We start from the raw sequence: 12,779 nt of genomic DNA, 5'->3' as shown, positions 1-12,779 counted from the left end.
TTGTTTATATATCATGTGGACCCGTTGGTGTTGGTCGCATTCCAATCCTGCTCACTTGATAGTAGCATAGATAGCCTAGCTATTGGTTTCATATAAAAAAACATCCGTTCGATTGTGCAGCAGATATTAGAGCTAGATACTAACTCAACATAGTTTTGGTGAGCGTAACGAGTTCAATGATCCACTTTATTGATTCGGTAGGTGCTATTAGCTAACTTTGCAATAGAGATCGGGGATTTTCCTGAAGACGCCTAAAACAGGCTCATTGTTTGAGTTCCATTGTTCCTCGCTTCTCTTCCACCAAACAGCCTTTTATAATCACTCTACGCAAATGTCGAATATCCACAACTCGCAATGCACTTGACGATCAACAATCTTCCTCGACATTGCAGGTTCAAAAAGGTGAGTGCGATCCTTGTTGGTGTCATGCAAAGTCCTCATGTGCCCTTCGCCCTTTGGTAGATGAGCTGCAACAAGGCTTCAGCATCTCAAGGTTCCTCCTGGTTATCAGTGGGCGAGTGGTCGTACTGAAACGAACTTCTCAGGCTGGACATCCGATGAGTGGTACGTTGGGTTGATGGTTGCATTGTATTGTCCTTGCTTATACATGTTGCATATAGGCGCATCTGGACCATTGCCTTGTCTCCAATCCTTTGTATGGCAGGCTCGATTCCGATCTTTACGACAACTGGTGGAAGTTTGTTGATGCTGTACGATTGATTTGCCTGCCAACTATTACAGTCCAAGATGCCTATAAAGCACACGGCTTGTTAATGGAATTCTGCAATGGTTGTGTTCAGTTGTATGGGAGGGATTTTTATCTCACCTAACATACATCTCCATGGCCATTTGCTAGAAACCATCCTTGACTTTGGGCCTGTGTATGGCTATTGGTTGTTCAGTTTTGAAAGGTACAATGGCTTGATCAAACACATCAACACTAACCAGAAGGATCGGTTCGAGGTCACCTTCATGAAGGAGTTCCTCAAGGATATCTATCGTGGTGACCACTTGCATCAAGTTCTCAATACGTACTATCGTTTTCGCTCCTCGAATACAATAAAGGTTACAATGATATCAAAGTCAAATATGGGATCTCAATCCAAATAAGGGGATGTCTTGGGTGATAGACAAAAGCATAGATAGATCCATGAACTACCTAATACCGCAGCTATTAAATAAAAACGTCTCGGTTTATTGGTTTCATCATGTATGCAACTGACCACTTTTATCAGCTCGATCATGAGTTTTTATTCTATGTCACCAACAAAGGTCCCCAACTCATTCTCAGACTAAGATTGCCTTGCTACATTGGCTAGTGCAGTTATCCTCTGATCATCACTCGTTGCTTGTTTAACGGCTTTGTCGAACTCCTTATAAGAATCATCGTTTTTTTGAGTCCATCTATCTCGTCCTTGGTTAACTTCTTGAGTAGCGACAATTTCTCCAATCGAAATTCATAAGGCGTATCAAGTAGCTGATGCCCGAATTGCTTTCTTACAATTCCTTCAAGGATCAGGGTTGTCATATCGATGCTTCCTCCTCGATTGGTATACGCTTTGAAAACTGTATTGGATTGATCGGAATGTCCCGCGACACGGCGCAACTCGTGGTCGTTTGCGCCTGCCAAGCAGGTGGGATCCACCAAGCCTCTTCACAATGTGTATAGGGAGGCGTTAGCTATGTTACTTGGTCAATACATCGTTCCATTTTTCCAAATCCCTTGTGAAATTTATACTTACGTGGGAGCCCAGCATTCTTGTTGCATTTCTTATTAGCCTACTTACGGGGTAAACCTGCATTCTTGTTAATTGCGATAATGCTTGCTGAATGTGGTTAACACTCGTAGGCTCAGAGTGAGACTGGGATCGCCTTTTTCTGCTCGTTGGAACAGCACAAAGTGCTTGCTCCATTCTAAGTATGCGCCTCTTCCAAGATGCCTCGCTACGCAAACTCATCAATATACAAATGGAAAGGAAAGTGTAAGATGGTTATTCGCACGTACCATGAATTTCTATCAACGACAGCATCAAACACCACGAGACAACAACGAGCAATAAAGAAATGAAAAAGCTATACATGATGTGCAACAAGGATCAATACATGATGTATATGTGGTATATAACATAAAGGCTTCCTTTGACACTTACCAACGACGGCCTCTTGGAGGCGTTATACATGCAATCAAAAAGACGAAAGAGATGTGTGTAGCGATGTTGGTGACAACAGCCTTGTTTATATGTGCATGGGCGTGGGAGTTGTGGTCATACAAAAAGAAGGCCATGATTGATTGAACTGATAAATGGATCTACCGCCTTACAATATTAGACCTAAAGGCATGCACCATCGACAACTGATATCTTATAGAAGATCAGAGGAGGACATGGGTATGTTGTCAATCAATCATCGTCTCGATGAGTGGATGATCAAACACGCCTATCTTATAGTTTTATGGGGATAGCATATAACACGCTCATGTAGATAAGAGCGGTGCTGTTGTTGCACTTCTGTTACAGACCGTCAGCCAAAAAAAAGAGATACATGATCAAGTACCAAGTTAAATGTCACGTGACCATAACAAATGGCAACAAAAATGAACCGAATGATCCTGTATTGGACCAATCGATCAGATAATGATCTGGAATGGAGAAGCCGCGCATCGATCGCGGTACCTCTCGCATGCTAAGCGAGCGCTCTACCATTTGAGCTACATCCCCTTGATTTTTGAATCACGAAGTAATAAAAGGGCGGGTCACCTTCCCGATTTAGAAGGTATTTGAATCGCCACGAAAAAAATTGTACCATGTAGCGGAGATGTGCCATCATCGATTACAAAAAGCCGAGAGCATTTTGGGGAGGTCATTGTTTAGCAATTTGATGTCAAAGGGGAGGTGATGATTCAATTGAGCGGAGAAGGGAGGGGTGTTTGCAATTTTTTCGGCAACAGCGGTTCAGAATGGCACATGCCATAAATCTCAGCTATCGAGTATATAGCAATTACCTATTCGCATCGCATGCATCATAGAATAAAGGTTTCCAATGATAAGAGATATCACAAACATAGGTGAATCCCGGAGTGATATGTGATAATACCTTTTTGTTATATATAGCAGTATAGTAAATTGCAAGCTGATGGTGGTATTTTATTAGTATTCGAACATTATCATAGGAAGACATGTTGTGAATCATGTTGATATCAAAGTAATGCATAAGGGGTGACTAGCGAGAATGGTAACTGACTTGGATGGTGCATGTGCATTAATGCAAAAAGTCTGTGACTACTTTACCGAACATGCAATTGCTCCACAAGAAAAAAAAGCCTGCTTAATTTTCTCTTTCAGCACCTTCTTTATAACCATGGCAGGCTTGAAACGCAAGGCAACAAGTCAAGCAGACGGCAATGATACCAACAAAAAGAGCAAGAGTGGTAAATCGAGTGGCGATCGAGTGGCGATCGAGTGGTGCTACTGAGCGATGTGTCGAAAAGCTAACGAATGAAATACAGGATCGCACCAGCAGCAAAAGGCGTTGAAGCTCGAGCGTAAGGCGCAGGATCCCAAGTTTGATATGATGACAAAGACCAAAAAGATCTGGGAGACGCTTCGACGTGGTGACATTAGCAAAGAGGAAACCAAGGACCTCATGAGCCAGATCATGGCTTTGATCGCCGGCCATGTCAAAGAGGTACGGTACAAGAGAACAGCGATCCAGCAAGTTGCTTAATAGTCTATTGGGATAATAGGTCATTTTCAAGCACGATGCTTCTCGTATCATCCAAACCTGTCTCAAGAAGGGCAATTCTGAACAACGAAATCAAATCGTATCCGAGTTGAATGGTCATTTTGAGGAGCTCGCTAAGTCTATGTATGGCAAGTTCATTGTTCTCAAGGCACTTGAATATTGGTATGTGTGACCATGGCTGTAAAGTGGATGTATGATTGTATTAATGTCATCTTTTTGTAGTCCCAAGCAACGAGATCAAGTCTTGTCTGAATTCCGTACACATGTCAGAAAATTGATTCGCCACAAAGACGCTTCCACTGTTGTCGAGACATTCTATGCTCAATATTCCAATGCCACGCAACGCAATGAGCTTTTGGCCGAGTTTTATGGTCCTGAGATGACTCTTTTCAATCGTGGTGGTGGTGCAAAGACGCTCGAAGGCTTATTGGAATCGCTCCCAGAGAAGAAGGATACGGTTCTCAAATTCATGTCCGAGACCTTGATTGGATGCACAGATAAGGGTACCATCGTACACAGTATCGTCCACAAGGCATTGTTGCAGTATTTGACATATGCAGATGCCAAGGATCGTGAGGTATGTGCTGAGGGATCATTCCAAATCAACATGCAAGGATGCTTATTAGGATGTTTGTAGAATATGATGGCCCATATTAGAGACAATCTTCAAGAGATTTTGCACACTCGTGAAGGAGCCAAGGTAGCCATGATTTGCATTTCATACGCTTCTCCCAAGGTAAAATGATTGACTTTGTAAGAGATGTGAAGAAAAACTTATGCTTTATTATAGGATCGTAAAGCCATTGTCAAAAACTTCAAGCAATATCTTGTCAAGATTGCCCAAGATGAATATGGCCACTTGGTCTTGATTCGCCTGTTGGATGTGATGGATGATACGGTGTTGATCAACAAGGCTGTCATCAACGTGAGTGTCGAGTGATATGGATGCGTTATGACATGGTTGGCTAATGCTTGGTGGTATAGGAATTATGCAAGAATGCCACTGATCTTTTCGCCGACAAGTTTGGACGTCGCGTGTTTTTGTACATCCTTGCTGGTCGCAACACAAAGTACTTTTCTCCCGAGACTGTTCGACAAATGAATGAAGGTGATGCTATTCGTCAAAGGTAAGGATAGGATAACGGTGAGATGCGTGATAGATGGATCGCTTACACTGTTAATAGCAAAAAGGACCCCGAAGTTAGAGCCAAGGAAATCTTGAATGAAGCATCGCCTCTCTTGATCGATACTGTTGCAAAGAAAGCCCCTGTGTTGATGCGTGAGAAATTATCTTCCCAAGTTGTCCAGGAAATCTTGTTGCATGCCACAGGTAAGATATACTCGTAAAGCCAACAAAAGGATGTGATGTTCATTCAGAGATGCTTTTTTAGGTGATAAGACAGCAGCCATCAATGCCATCTTGGACTTGGCTTCTGAAAATATTGAAAAGGAGAACCACATTATGCAAGATCGCTTTGGTAACCGTGTCATTAAGGCGATGGTTAAGGCTGACAGTGCCGAAGAAACCAATGACAAGGGTAAGCTGGCATGGCAATGAAGCAACATGTATGATATTAACATTGTGGTATGCAGCTGTTGAACCTCTTGACTTTGCACCTCAACTTCTTGAACGTATCAAGCCCCATGTCGGATTCTATGCCACCAACTTTGGCAGCTTTGTTATTGTTGCATTGACCGAAGTACCATCCACATCCTCAAAAATGAAGAAGCTTTTGAAACCACACAAGAAAGACATTCAACAAGCTGCCAGCGAGAACAATGCCGGTGCCAAGATCCTTATTGAATTATTGTAATCATATAGTTTTCATGCGAAAAAAGTCATTGTTGTATTCTTTCATGCGTAAAAGTAGAGGCTATTATTGAAAATCTGCTGCCTTGCCAGTCTATAGAGAAAAAAGAATAAAAATATTGCATATTCCCATTAGCATACATATATAACAATCGTTGATTGCCTTTTTTCTTACCGTCAAAAGACCCACAATAAGACCAAAGAGACCCAAGACTGAGCCGAAAATCTCAACGACCAAAACCTTGACAAAGAGCTGAGGATCCTGGGCATCTGCTAAAGCAGCACTGGAACCTGTAATGCCAACACAGACACCACAAAGAAGATTGCATACACCCACAGTGAGACCACCCCAGAAAATGGCGTGTCCTATTATCCAACAAGTAGGCGTTAGTTCCACATGGGTCCATATATCATACACACACACACACACACACACACAACGCAAATGCTGACCTGTAAAGTAGTTGGAAGCAGAGTAAAGCTGTTCAGGTGGAATATCGTTGAGCTTTGCTGAATAGACGATGGTCATGATGACACCGTAAATGGCGACGACTTCGCAGAAAATAATAGAAATGAGGTTGCGAGATTGGATGCGAGGTGTCTTGACAGCACCACCCAAGAGAGACGAGCCTGTAATGTAGATACCCCTATAGAATAAAATAAGTTTGCTGCATCTACAAGACGCGTAACGGATTCTTTGCATTACCAAGCAGCACCTGCAACCGAGAGACCAATACACAAGCCCATACCAGTGCTTGCCCATGCATAGGGTGATGTGTCTTCGAGTAGCTTGCCGACATTGAAGGCTTCACCAGTGCCGGTGAATAGCATGTACAAGCCTACAATGCTCAAAAGACTGATCGCGCCTGTAGCGAGAGTGGTATAAAAGCCGGGCATAACAGTAAGGTGAAAAGGAGCAAAGGGGAAGGAAAAAGAGAGCTGAAACACAGGATGATGGCGTCGCGGAGTCATCGTTGAACCGCTCGTCGTATCATCATACACCCACACACCCACACACACTTCACCACTCATTGAAATGATGTCACGCTATGCTGAACAATGGTACACGATACCCATCCTCAAACATTAAAGGAAAAGAAAAAAAAAGAGTTTTCGTTGCTACATGCATACATAATATTATATATTTTGATCTTCTAAATATCGCTAATCGGTTTCCTCTATGTGATACATTATCGTTAATAACTTCGTTTGGCTGTGATTTGGTAAACTTACCGGTATGATATCCGCTTCGTCTATGGAAAGAAAAATCGATACATGAGTGATGCTTTGTATATATGAAATACGAGTCCAACTTACCTCATCTCTGCCAAAACTCTGCGTGCGTTTGTAAGCTCAGCATCCAATTTGAGGATCTTGACTTGCTGCTCCATTTCCCTCCGCTTGAACTCGTGCACCGATAATTTGTTAAAGTCAATGTTGAGATCATCATTCTCTGCCTTTTTAGCAACGAGGTTGCGCACTTGCTTAACAAGTTCAGCAGCAGCATCCTTGACAGCCTTGGCTGCAAGCTCAAGACGCTCTTGTGTACGGGACATGAAGGTGGACTTGACACGTGAAGCAGCGACAAGCTGTGCTGTTGCAGCTGATACTTCATTGGAGGCGACAATCAATTGCTCAAGCGAGTGTGTCTTGCTAATAACACCATCAGCAGCTTCGACAAGCAAGTTGGTAGCAAATCCAACGGCCTTGGCAGCGGAGATAAGACCTTCAGTCCAACGATTGTGCTTTTTGTAAAAGGCAGCCTTGGATGATGAGCCTCTACCTTGGGCAACAATTTCCTGCTGAGAAGCTGTAGCACACTTTATCAAGTTGCCAATAGCATTGGTCAAGGCAAGCACCGAATTCAAGATCAACTTGTGCACTTGGATATCCGTAGCTGAGAACTCTGGGTTGCTAGGACGTTGCATCAATGCTTGGATCTTGGCTGTGGCTTCCTCAATAGCACGTGCGGCATTGTTCATTTCTTGCTCAACCAAATCACCAATTTCACCATCTTCAAGCTTGTTGATATCCATGCCCGTAAGAATCAAATCCTCCGTCTTTTGCGAGAGCTTCGTCAAGGAATCTTGTACACGCATATCACCCTGGATCAACACTTCAGGTCGTTGTGCTGATGGTAACATCTTGAGATAGGATGACATGACACCGCTAAAGTATTGGATACACGACTCGGCAGATTGACGGGCAAGCTTGATGATTTCTTCAATATCCTCATCATCAACAACCAAACGAGTGATGCCTTTAGCATGGAGGAGTACATCAATAATAGTATCGGCAAATTCGAGTGCACGAGTAATGGTAACGGTATGATCGCCGCTGTTGCTGCCATCAAGGAACTTGCTAAAAGCTGACATGAATTCAACAGACATGATGCTGGCTCGTTCAATCATTGACAAGGTCAACTCAGGTGTCGCATTCTCGTTGCCATGCTGTCCTGGAGTCTCAAGCTCGTAAACACCTTCGTTGATCTTTTGTACACATGTTGTCAAGATGCTGTCTATTATCACAAACAAAGTTAATACATCAATGTCAACGTCATCCATGAGCCTTTAATATTTACCAAGGATCTGGTTGAGTTTCTCGGTTTGCTCCCTCTCCAAGCGGTTGACCTCCTCTTGCAAATCTTCTTGGCGGTCATTCTAATAAAGGCATCGTGTTAGATATTGGCATCATTGGTCCACATAGCTATGCATTTGTTACCTCTTGTAGAGCTGCCAATTGTTGAAGGCATTCATCCATACCAGCTTGGAGAACAGCAATCTCTTCATCTTTCTCCTACAAACAATCCAAACATTGGTATGCTGATTACTTGTCAATATCATAGTAGCAGTTACTTACCCTGCGAATACGATCGGCATCACCTTGCTGTTCTTCCATTTGTTTGAGGAATTCATCAATAATAGCTTGCTTCTCGACCAAACTTGCTTCCAACTCGGCCTTTTCACGATTGAACTTGGCGATAAGAGCACTAACTTCAGCACCCTTGGATTTGCCAGCATCTTGTGCTTGCGAACGAGCATCATTGAGTTCACGTTGCATACGTTCAATATCATCACGTTGATTCTGTATCAAACATACACCTATTTAGCATGCAATAGAGAGCCAACCTTGTATCTTTACTTACGGTTTGAATTCTTGCCAATTCATTTCTTGCACGATCACGCTCACGGATAAGATCAGCAAGCTCGACATTCTTGGCACGCATATCAGCTTGCATACGCTCGAGCTTCTCGGTAGCTTCATTGGCCGAGTTGGCCTTCACTTGAAGTTGCTTGTACTTGTTGAGCAAATCAATGTGTTCCTTACGCAGCTGGCTGTAGAGCTTGGCAAGAGCCTCATACTTGTTCTTCCACATTTGGATCTCATCTATAGACATTCATCCAGCATGTTAGGACCAAAAAAGGAGGATGATACCAATAAAGAGAGCCTTACTTTGAAGCGATCGAATAAGCTCATCCTTGGATTGATCTCGTTGTTGAAAGTGCTCATTGACTTGAGAAAGTTCTTCTTCCAATGCTTTCACTCGCTATTTTGACGCACATTAGTGTCATCATCATCGACATCATTCTTGTCATATTTTACATACACGATCATATTGTTCCAAGAGCATTTGATCCCGCTCGACTTGATTACGATAATTGAGCAGCTGCATTTCAAGTTCATTGATACGACCAGTCTGGTGGCTCAACATTTGTTGACGCATCAATTGCTCTTGCTCTTGACGTGCACGTTCAGCAAGCAATCGTTGTTGTTCCTCAAACTCCTTTTGTTGCTGTAATTGCATTTGGCGCATACGTTCTTGTTCAGCAGCTCGTTGTTGAGCCAATTGCTTTTGTTGTTCTTCATATTCTCGTTGTTGCTTAGCTTGTTGTTCAGACCAGAAATCAACGACGGGTTCAGGGGATGGTGCTGGTGCTGGGGATGAGGATGCAGGTGTTGGGCGTTTGGGAAGGGTTGGTGTGGAAGCGCTTTCAATGAGAGAAGGGGGATCCTGTGATAATCTTGGTACATCAATCAAGCTGGTAAGATATCTGAGATTGGCGCATTCTGAATAAAATCGCAAAAGGCCATAATGCTGTTGGTTGTAACGTTGACGTAATGGTTCTAATGCATCCATCGCACCCGTACCTATTTCATCCACAACATAAGATACTTGTTTCCATTATCATCATCCCATCCCATCCAAGATTACTCACGTTTGTGCATAGCGCGTAACATGCTGGTAATAAATGTGTAGATGCCATAACTCTCTTCCACCAAAGGCACAAGCGATGCAATACGACATTCGTTGTTGCTGGCCATGTTGAAACTGGAGAAAACCACCTTTTGGAAAGTATCGATACGATCTTGAAGTTGCATCAACTCGCTGATTGTTTCAAAGCTATACACAAAGACACAAAGAATCAATATCCTCCTCCCTCATTGTTCATGCATAATGTCCACCACCACCTTACTTACCCTTCATTTGGATCATCAATGTTCTTCAAGCTAATGTATTCCTCGTATCCAAAGCTGCCATTGAACTCGGGGTGTCGGCGATGATACTGAAGCTTGTACAGCAAGAGATCGACATAGTTACGGATCAAGGTACCATATCCACGAATGCCATCAGCCATCACACTCCTTGCACAAGCTTCCAACCATCCTATTTCACGGAGAGCATCTTTGATAACCTAGTATAGTTCCATTATCAGTATTCGAATAAATACATATATACTCGTCGCCAACATGTGTCTTACATTGGGATGGCCGTCCTTGATGATCTTGTGCACCGTGATGAGTGCCTTGAATGTTTGCACCTCGTCGGATAGCAGTGGCTGCACCTTGAGAATGTTCCAAATGACAGCAGACGTACGGTGGTCCCAGGTGTAGACAATACATTCTAACCGAGATGGTGAGTTGAATGGGTCGAGAACAACCGGGGATGACAAGCTTACTTCGAACGTGCTTTTGTTTGGGTGCACTTTCCTCAATGCTGGTAGCCTTTTTGATACTCTGGGTCAATTCACTTTCGGCCTTTTCCGGTGATAGATAGGACATTGTAAAGAACGGGGGTAAAGAGAAAAGTGTGGGTGGGTTAAAGGAAAGGGTAGCGTTTTAGAAAAGAAAGACTGAGAGAGAGAGAAGGTGGTGGTTCGAACAAGTGAAATTCAGGCCAGCTAATACAACACGCTTGCTTTTTGCGGTGCCTTGGCATGCACTTTTGCATTTTGGTGTCACCCATCCCGACGATCTACCTCCATGAGTATCGTATACACTACTTGAAGGGCGGCATATCGAACCATCACTTGCTCATTGCCAAGATTATCATCCCCCTTTGCTCCTAAATCCTAAATCGCCAAGCAACCACCCTACTGCAAAATCATGTAAAGTGTGTGCCTGTTGACATGTTACCAGAAATGGATGACATGGGTTGGGAGGGGGGGAGACATTATATATGTTTCATGGAAAAAAGGTCCTTACAACTCAACACCATGATGCCAACAATGAAATCCAAAATAAAGAAATGCATCAATGTGTCCCTATAGGAGAACTAAAATGATCCAAAAAGTGCAATTGTGGATAGATTTGTGCATGCAGTAATTGTATTAATGCTTCTCCCTGAGAAACATGGTATCTATCTAGATAGCGTGTGTATGTATAGGTACTGTACATGAGAGAACTTGCTTAATGGATATGAGGTTGTGAACGATGGTGATGGAGATGATGATGATGCTGGCAGTGGTGATCTACACCATGATGATTGCAAGTAGTGTGGTGGTGGTTGTCATGATGATAATGATGGTGGTGATGGTGATGATGATGATGATGATGGTGATGATGATGGTGTTGTGGAATATCGGATGCCTTTTCTTTCTTTTTTGTCGTTGTAGTAGTCGCTGATAATGAACGTCGCATCCCAGCATTGTTGCATGATGACGATGATGGTGCTGGTTGATGATGTTGCTGGTTGCTATGGCGATGAAGACAAGGAGTGTGATGGCAATTTTGATGTTCTAATGTAGCATGAGATGATTGAACGAGAGGACTGGAGTTGTTTTGATAGCAATGTTGGTGACAATGATGATGATGTCCATGTGGCGGATGATGGTGATGATGCTGTGGTCGGTGATGGTTATGATGACAACAGTGATTTGGTAACGGTAGAGTATGGTGATGATGCATGTAGTGGTAGTGGTGGAAATGATGACATGCATATTCAAAGTCGTTAGCTGCAGGTGGTTGATCAGGTGGGGGTGTTGGTGGTAGATGCATTGCTGCAACAGGATGTAGCAGCTCACATTGCCGTGTTACACAACGTTCCTTGGCAGGCTCATTGATGACAGGCACTGGAAGCTGTTGCTGATGACAATGGTGATGCTGATGCGATGTGGTGGCTTGCCTTGCGCTTTTGGTGGTCTGCAATTTCAGTGTTAACCCTTGTCCGTGCATATGCATAATTCCATATCTTACCTGTGGCTGCGATCTTAGGATACTTTGCTGCGTGCTTGGTTTATTCCTTGATGTCCTTTGTGCACTCGTAGCTGCTGCTTGTATCAGCTTACTAGGACGTAATAGGCGATAGGTGTCATTGTCATTGTCAAATTGTGGTTCATGTGCCAGAGCTTTGGGTGTCACCGATGGCGATGGTGTGGAGATAGATGGCTGCGGGATAGCTGCTGCTGTGCATACGACCGCATCAGTTTTTGAAATAAATGCAAAAAATAGTAATATCGGGTATCCCTGGGATCTGTGATTGCGCAACTGCGCATACCTTGTTTAGGATGTAATTCTTTAAGAATGTCGTCAAGTAAGCTGCCAGATCCACTCGTGTCTTGGATAATGTCTTGTAGTGCGCTGCTACTAATGAAATCGGAAGATGCTGTTGTTGTAGCAGGATTGTTGTTGTGTGCATACAAGCTTGAGGAGCTGGTGTTGGTAGTAGTAGTAGTAGCGGTAGTGGTGGTGGTCGTTGTTGGTGTTGTTGTCGCCACCGGTTTATCTTTCCGGGTAAAACGCAGCAAACCCATCCAAACAAAGAAAAAGCAAAACAAAAAGGTGAAAGAAACGCGAAGATGCAAGCGGCCTATTAATATAGGCGAATCAATGGTTTTTTTTGTTTCTTTGAAATCTAGCCCGAACTCCTTCCCCTTATGCCCTCTCGAAATAAGAACTCTCCCGTTCCACGCGCACGATCCCCTTTGGTAGTAGCCACTTTTTTTTTTGC

General features: G+C 43.3%; 4 protein-coding genes and 1 non-coding gene across 5 annotated transcripts; 1 reads left to right on the top strand and 4 right to left on the bottom strand.

The window, feature by feature from the left end:
* Positions 1–2,644: 2,644 nt before the first annotated feature.
* Positions 2,645–2,717, bottom strand: O0I10_012414. The gene has a single exon. It is a non-coding gene; the product is annotated as a tRNA-Ala (tRNA).
* Positions 2,718–3,357: 640 nt separating this feature from the next.
* O0I10_012413 (uncharacterized protein) lies at positions 3,358–5,555 on the top strand (the record flags this gene model as incomplete). Its single annotated transcript, XM_058492342.1, has 10 exons — positions 3,358–3,427; positions 3,506–3,684; positions 3,743–3,903; positions 3,964–4,318; positions 4,379–4,477; positions 4,532–4,666; positions 4,726–4,868; positions 4,926–5,071; positions 5,133–5,279; positions 5,335–5,555. 10 exons carry the CDS (start codon positions 3,358–3,360, stop codon positions 5,553–5,555), a joined length of 1,656 nt encoding a protein of 551 aa, XP_058336896.1.
* Positions 5,556–5,618: 63 nt separating this feature from the next.
* O0I10_012412 (uncharacterized protein) lies at positions 5,619–6,448 on the bottom strand (the record flags this gene model as incomplete). Its single annotated transcript, XM_058492341.1, has 4 exons — positions 5,619–5,645; positions 5,727–5,917; positions 6,005–6,198; positions 6,258–6,448. The coding sequence occupies 4 exons, from the start codon at positions 6,446–6,448 to the stop codon at positions 5,619–5,621; spliced, it is 603 nt and encodes a 200-aa protein (XP_058336895.1).
* Positions 6,449–6,715: 267 nt separating this feature from the next.
* Positions 6,716–10,612, bottom strand: O0I10_012411 (uncharacterized protein; the record flags this gene model as incomplete). Its single annotated transcript, XM_058492340.1, has 13 exons — positions 6,716–6,729; positions 6,785–6,804; positions 6,869–8,069; positions 8,133–8,211; positions 8,273–8,347; positions 8,411–8,635; positions 8,697–8,938; positions 9,005–9,098; positions 9,159–9,700; positions 9,769–9,953; positions 10,031–10,245; positions 10,312–10,454; positions 10,510–10,612. 13 exons carry the CDS (start codon positions 10,610–10,612, stop codon positions 6,716–6,718), a joined length of 3,138 nt encoding a protein of 1,045 aa, XP_058336894.1.
* A 627-nt stretch (positions 10,613–11,239) lies between these two features.
* On the bottom strand, positions 11,240–12,582 carry O0I10_012410 (uncharacterized protein; the record flags this gene model as incomplete). The annotated part of the gene is made up of 3 exons (XM_058492339.1): positions 11,240–11,971; positions 12,026–12,234; positions 12,327–12,582. 3 exons carry the CDS (start codon positions 12,580–12,582, stop codon positions 11,240–11,242), a joined length of 1,197 nt encoding a protein of 398 aa, XP_058336893.1.
* Positions 12,583–12,779: the final 197 nt, after the last annotated feature.

Source organism: Lichtheimia ornata (assembly GCF_029851405.1).
Source record: "Lichtheimia ornata isolate CBS 291.66 chromosome Unknown scaffold00126, whole genome shotgun sequence".
Lineage (NCBI taxonomy): Eukaryota > Fungi > Mucoromycota > Mucoromycetes > Mucorales > Lichtheimiaceae > Lichtheimia > Lichtheimia ornata.
Note: the sequence above shows the minus strand (reverse complement) of the source record. Positions and strands in the feature narration are given on the sequence as shown.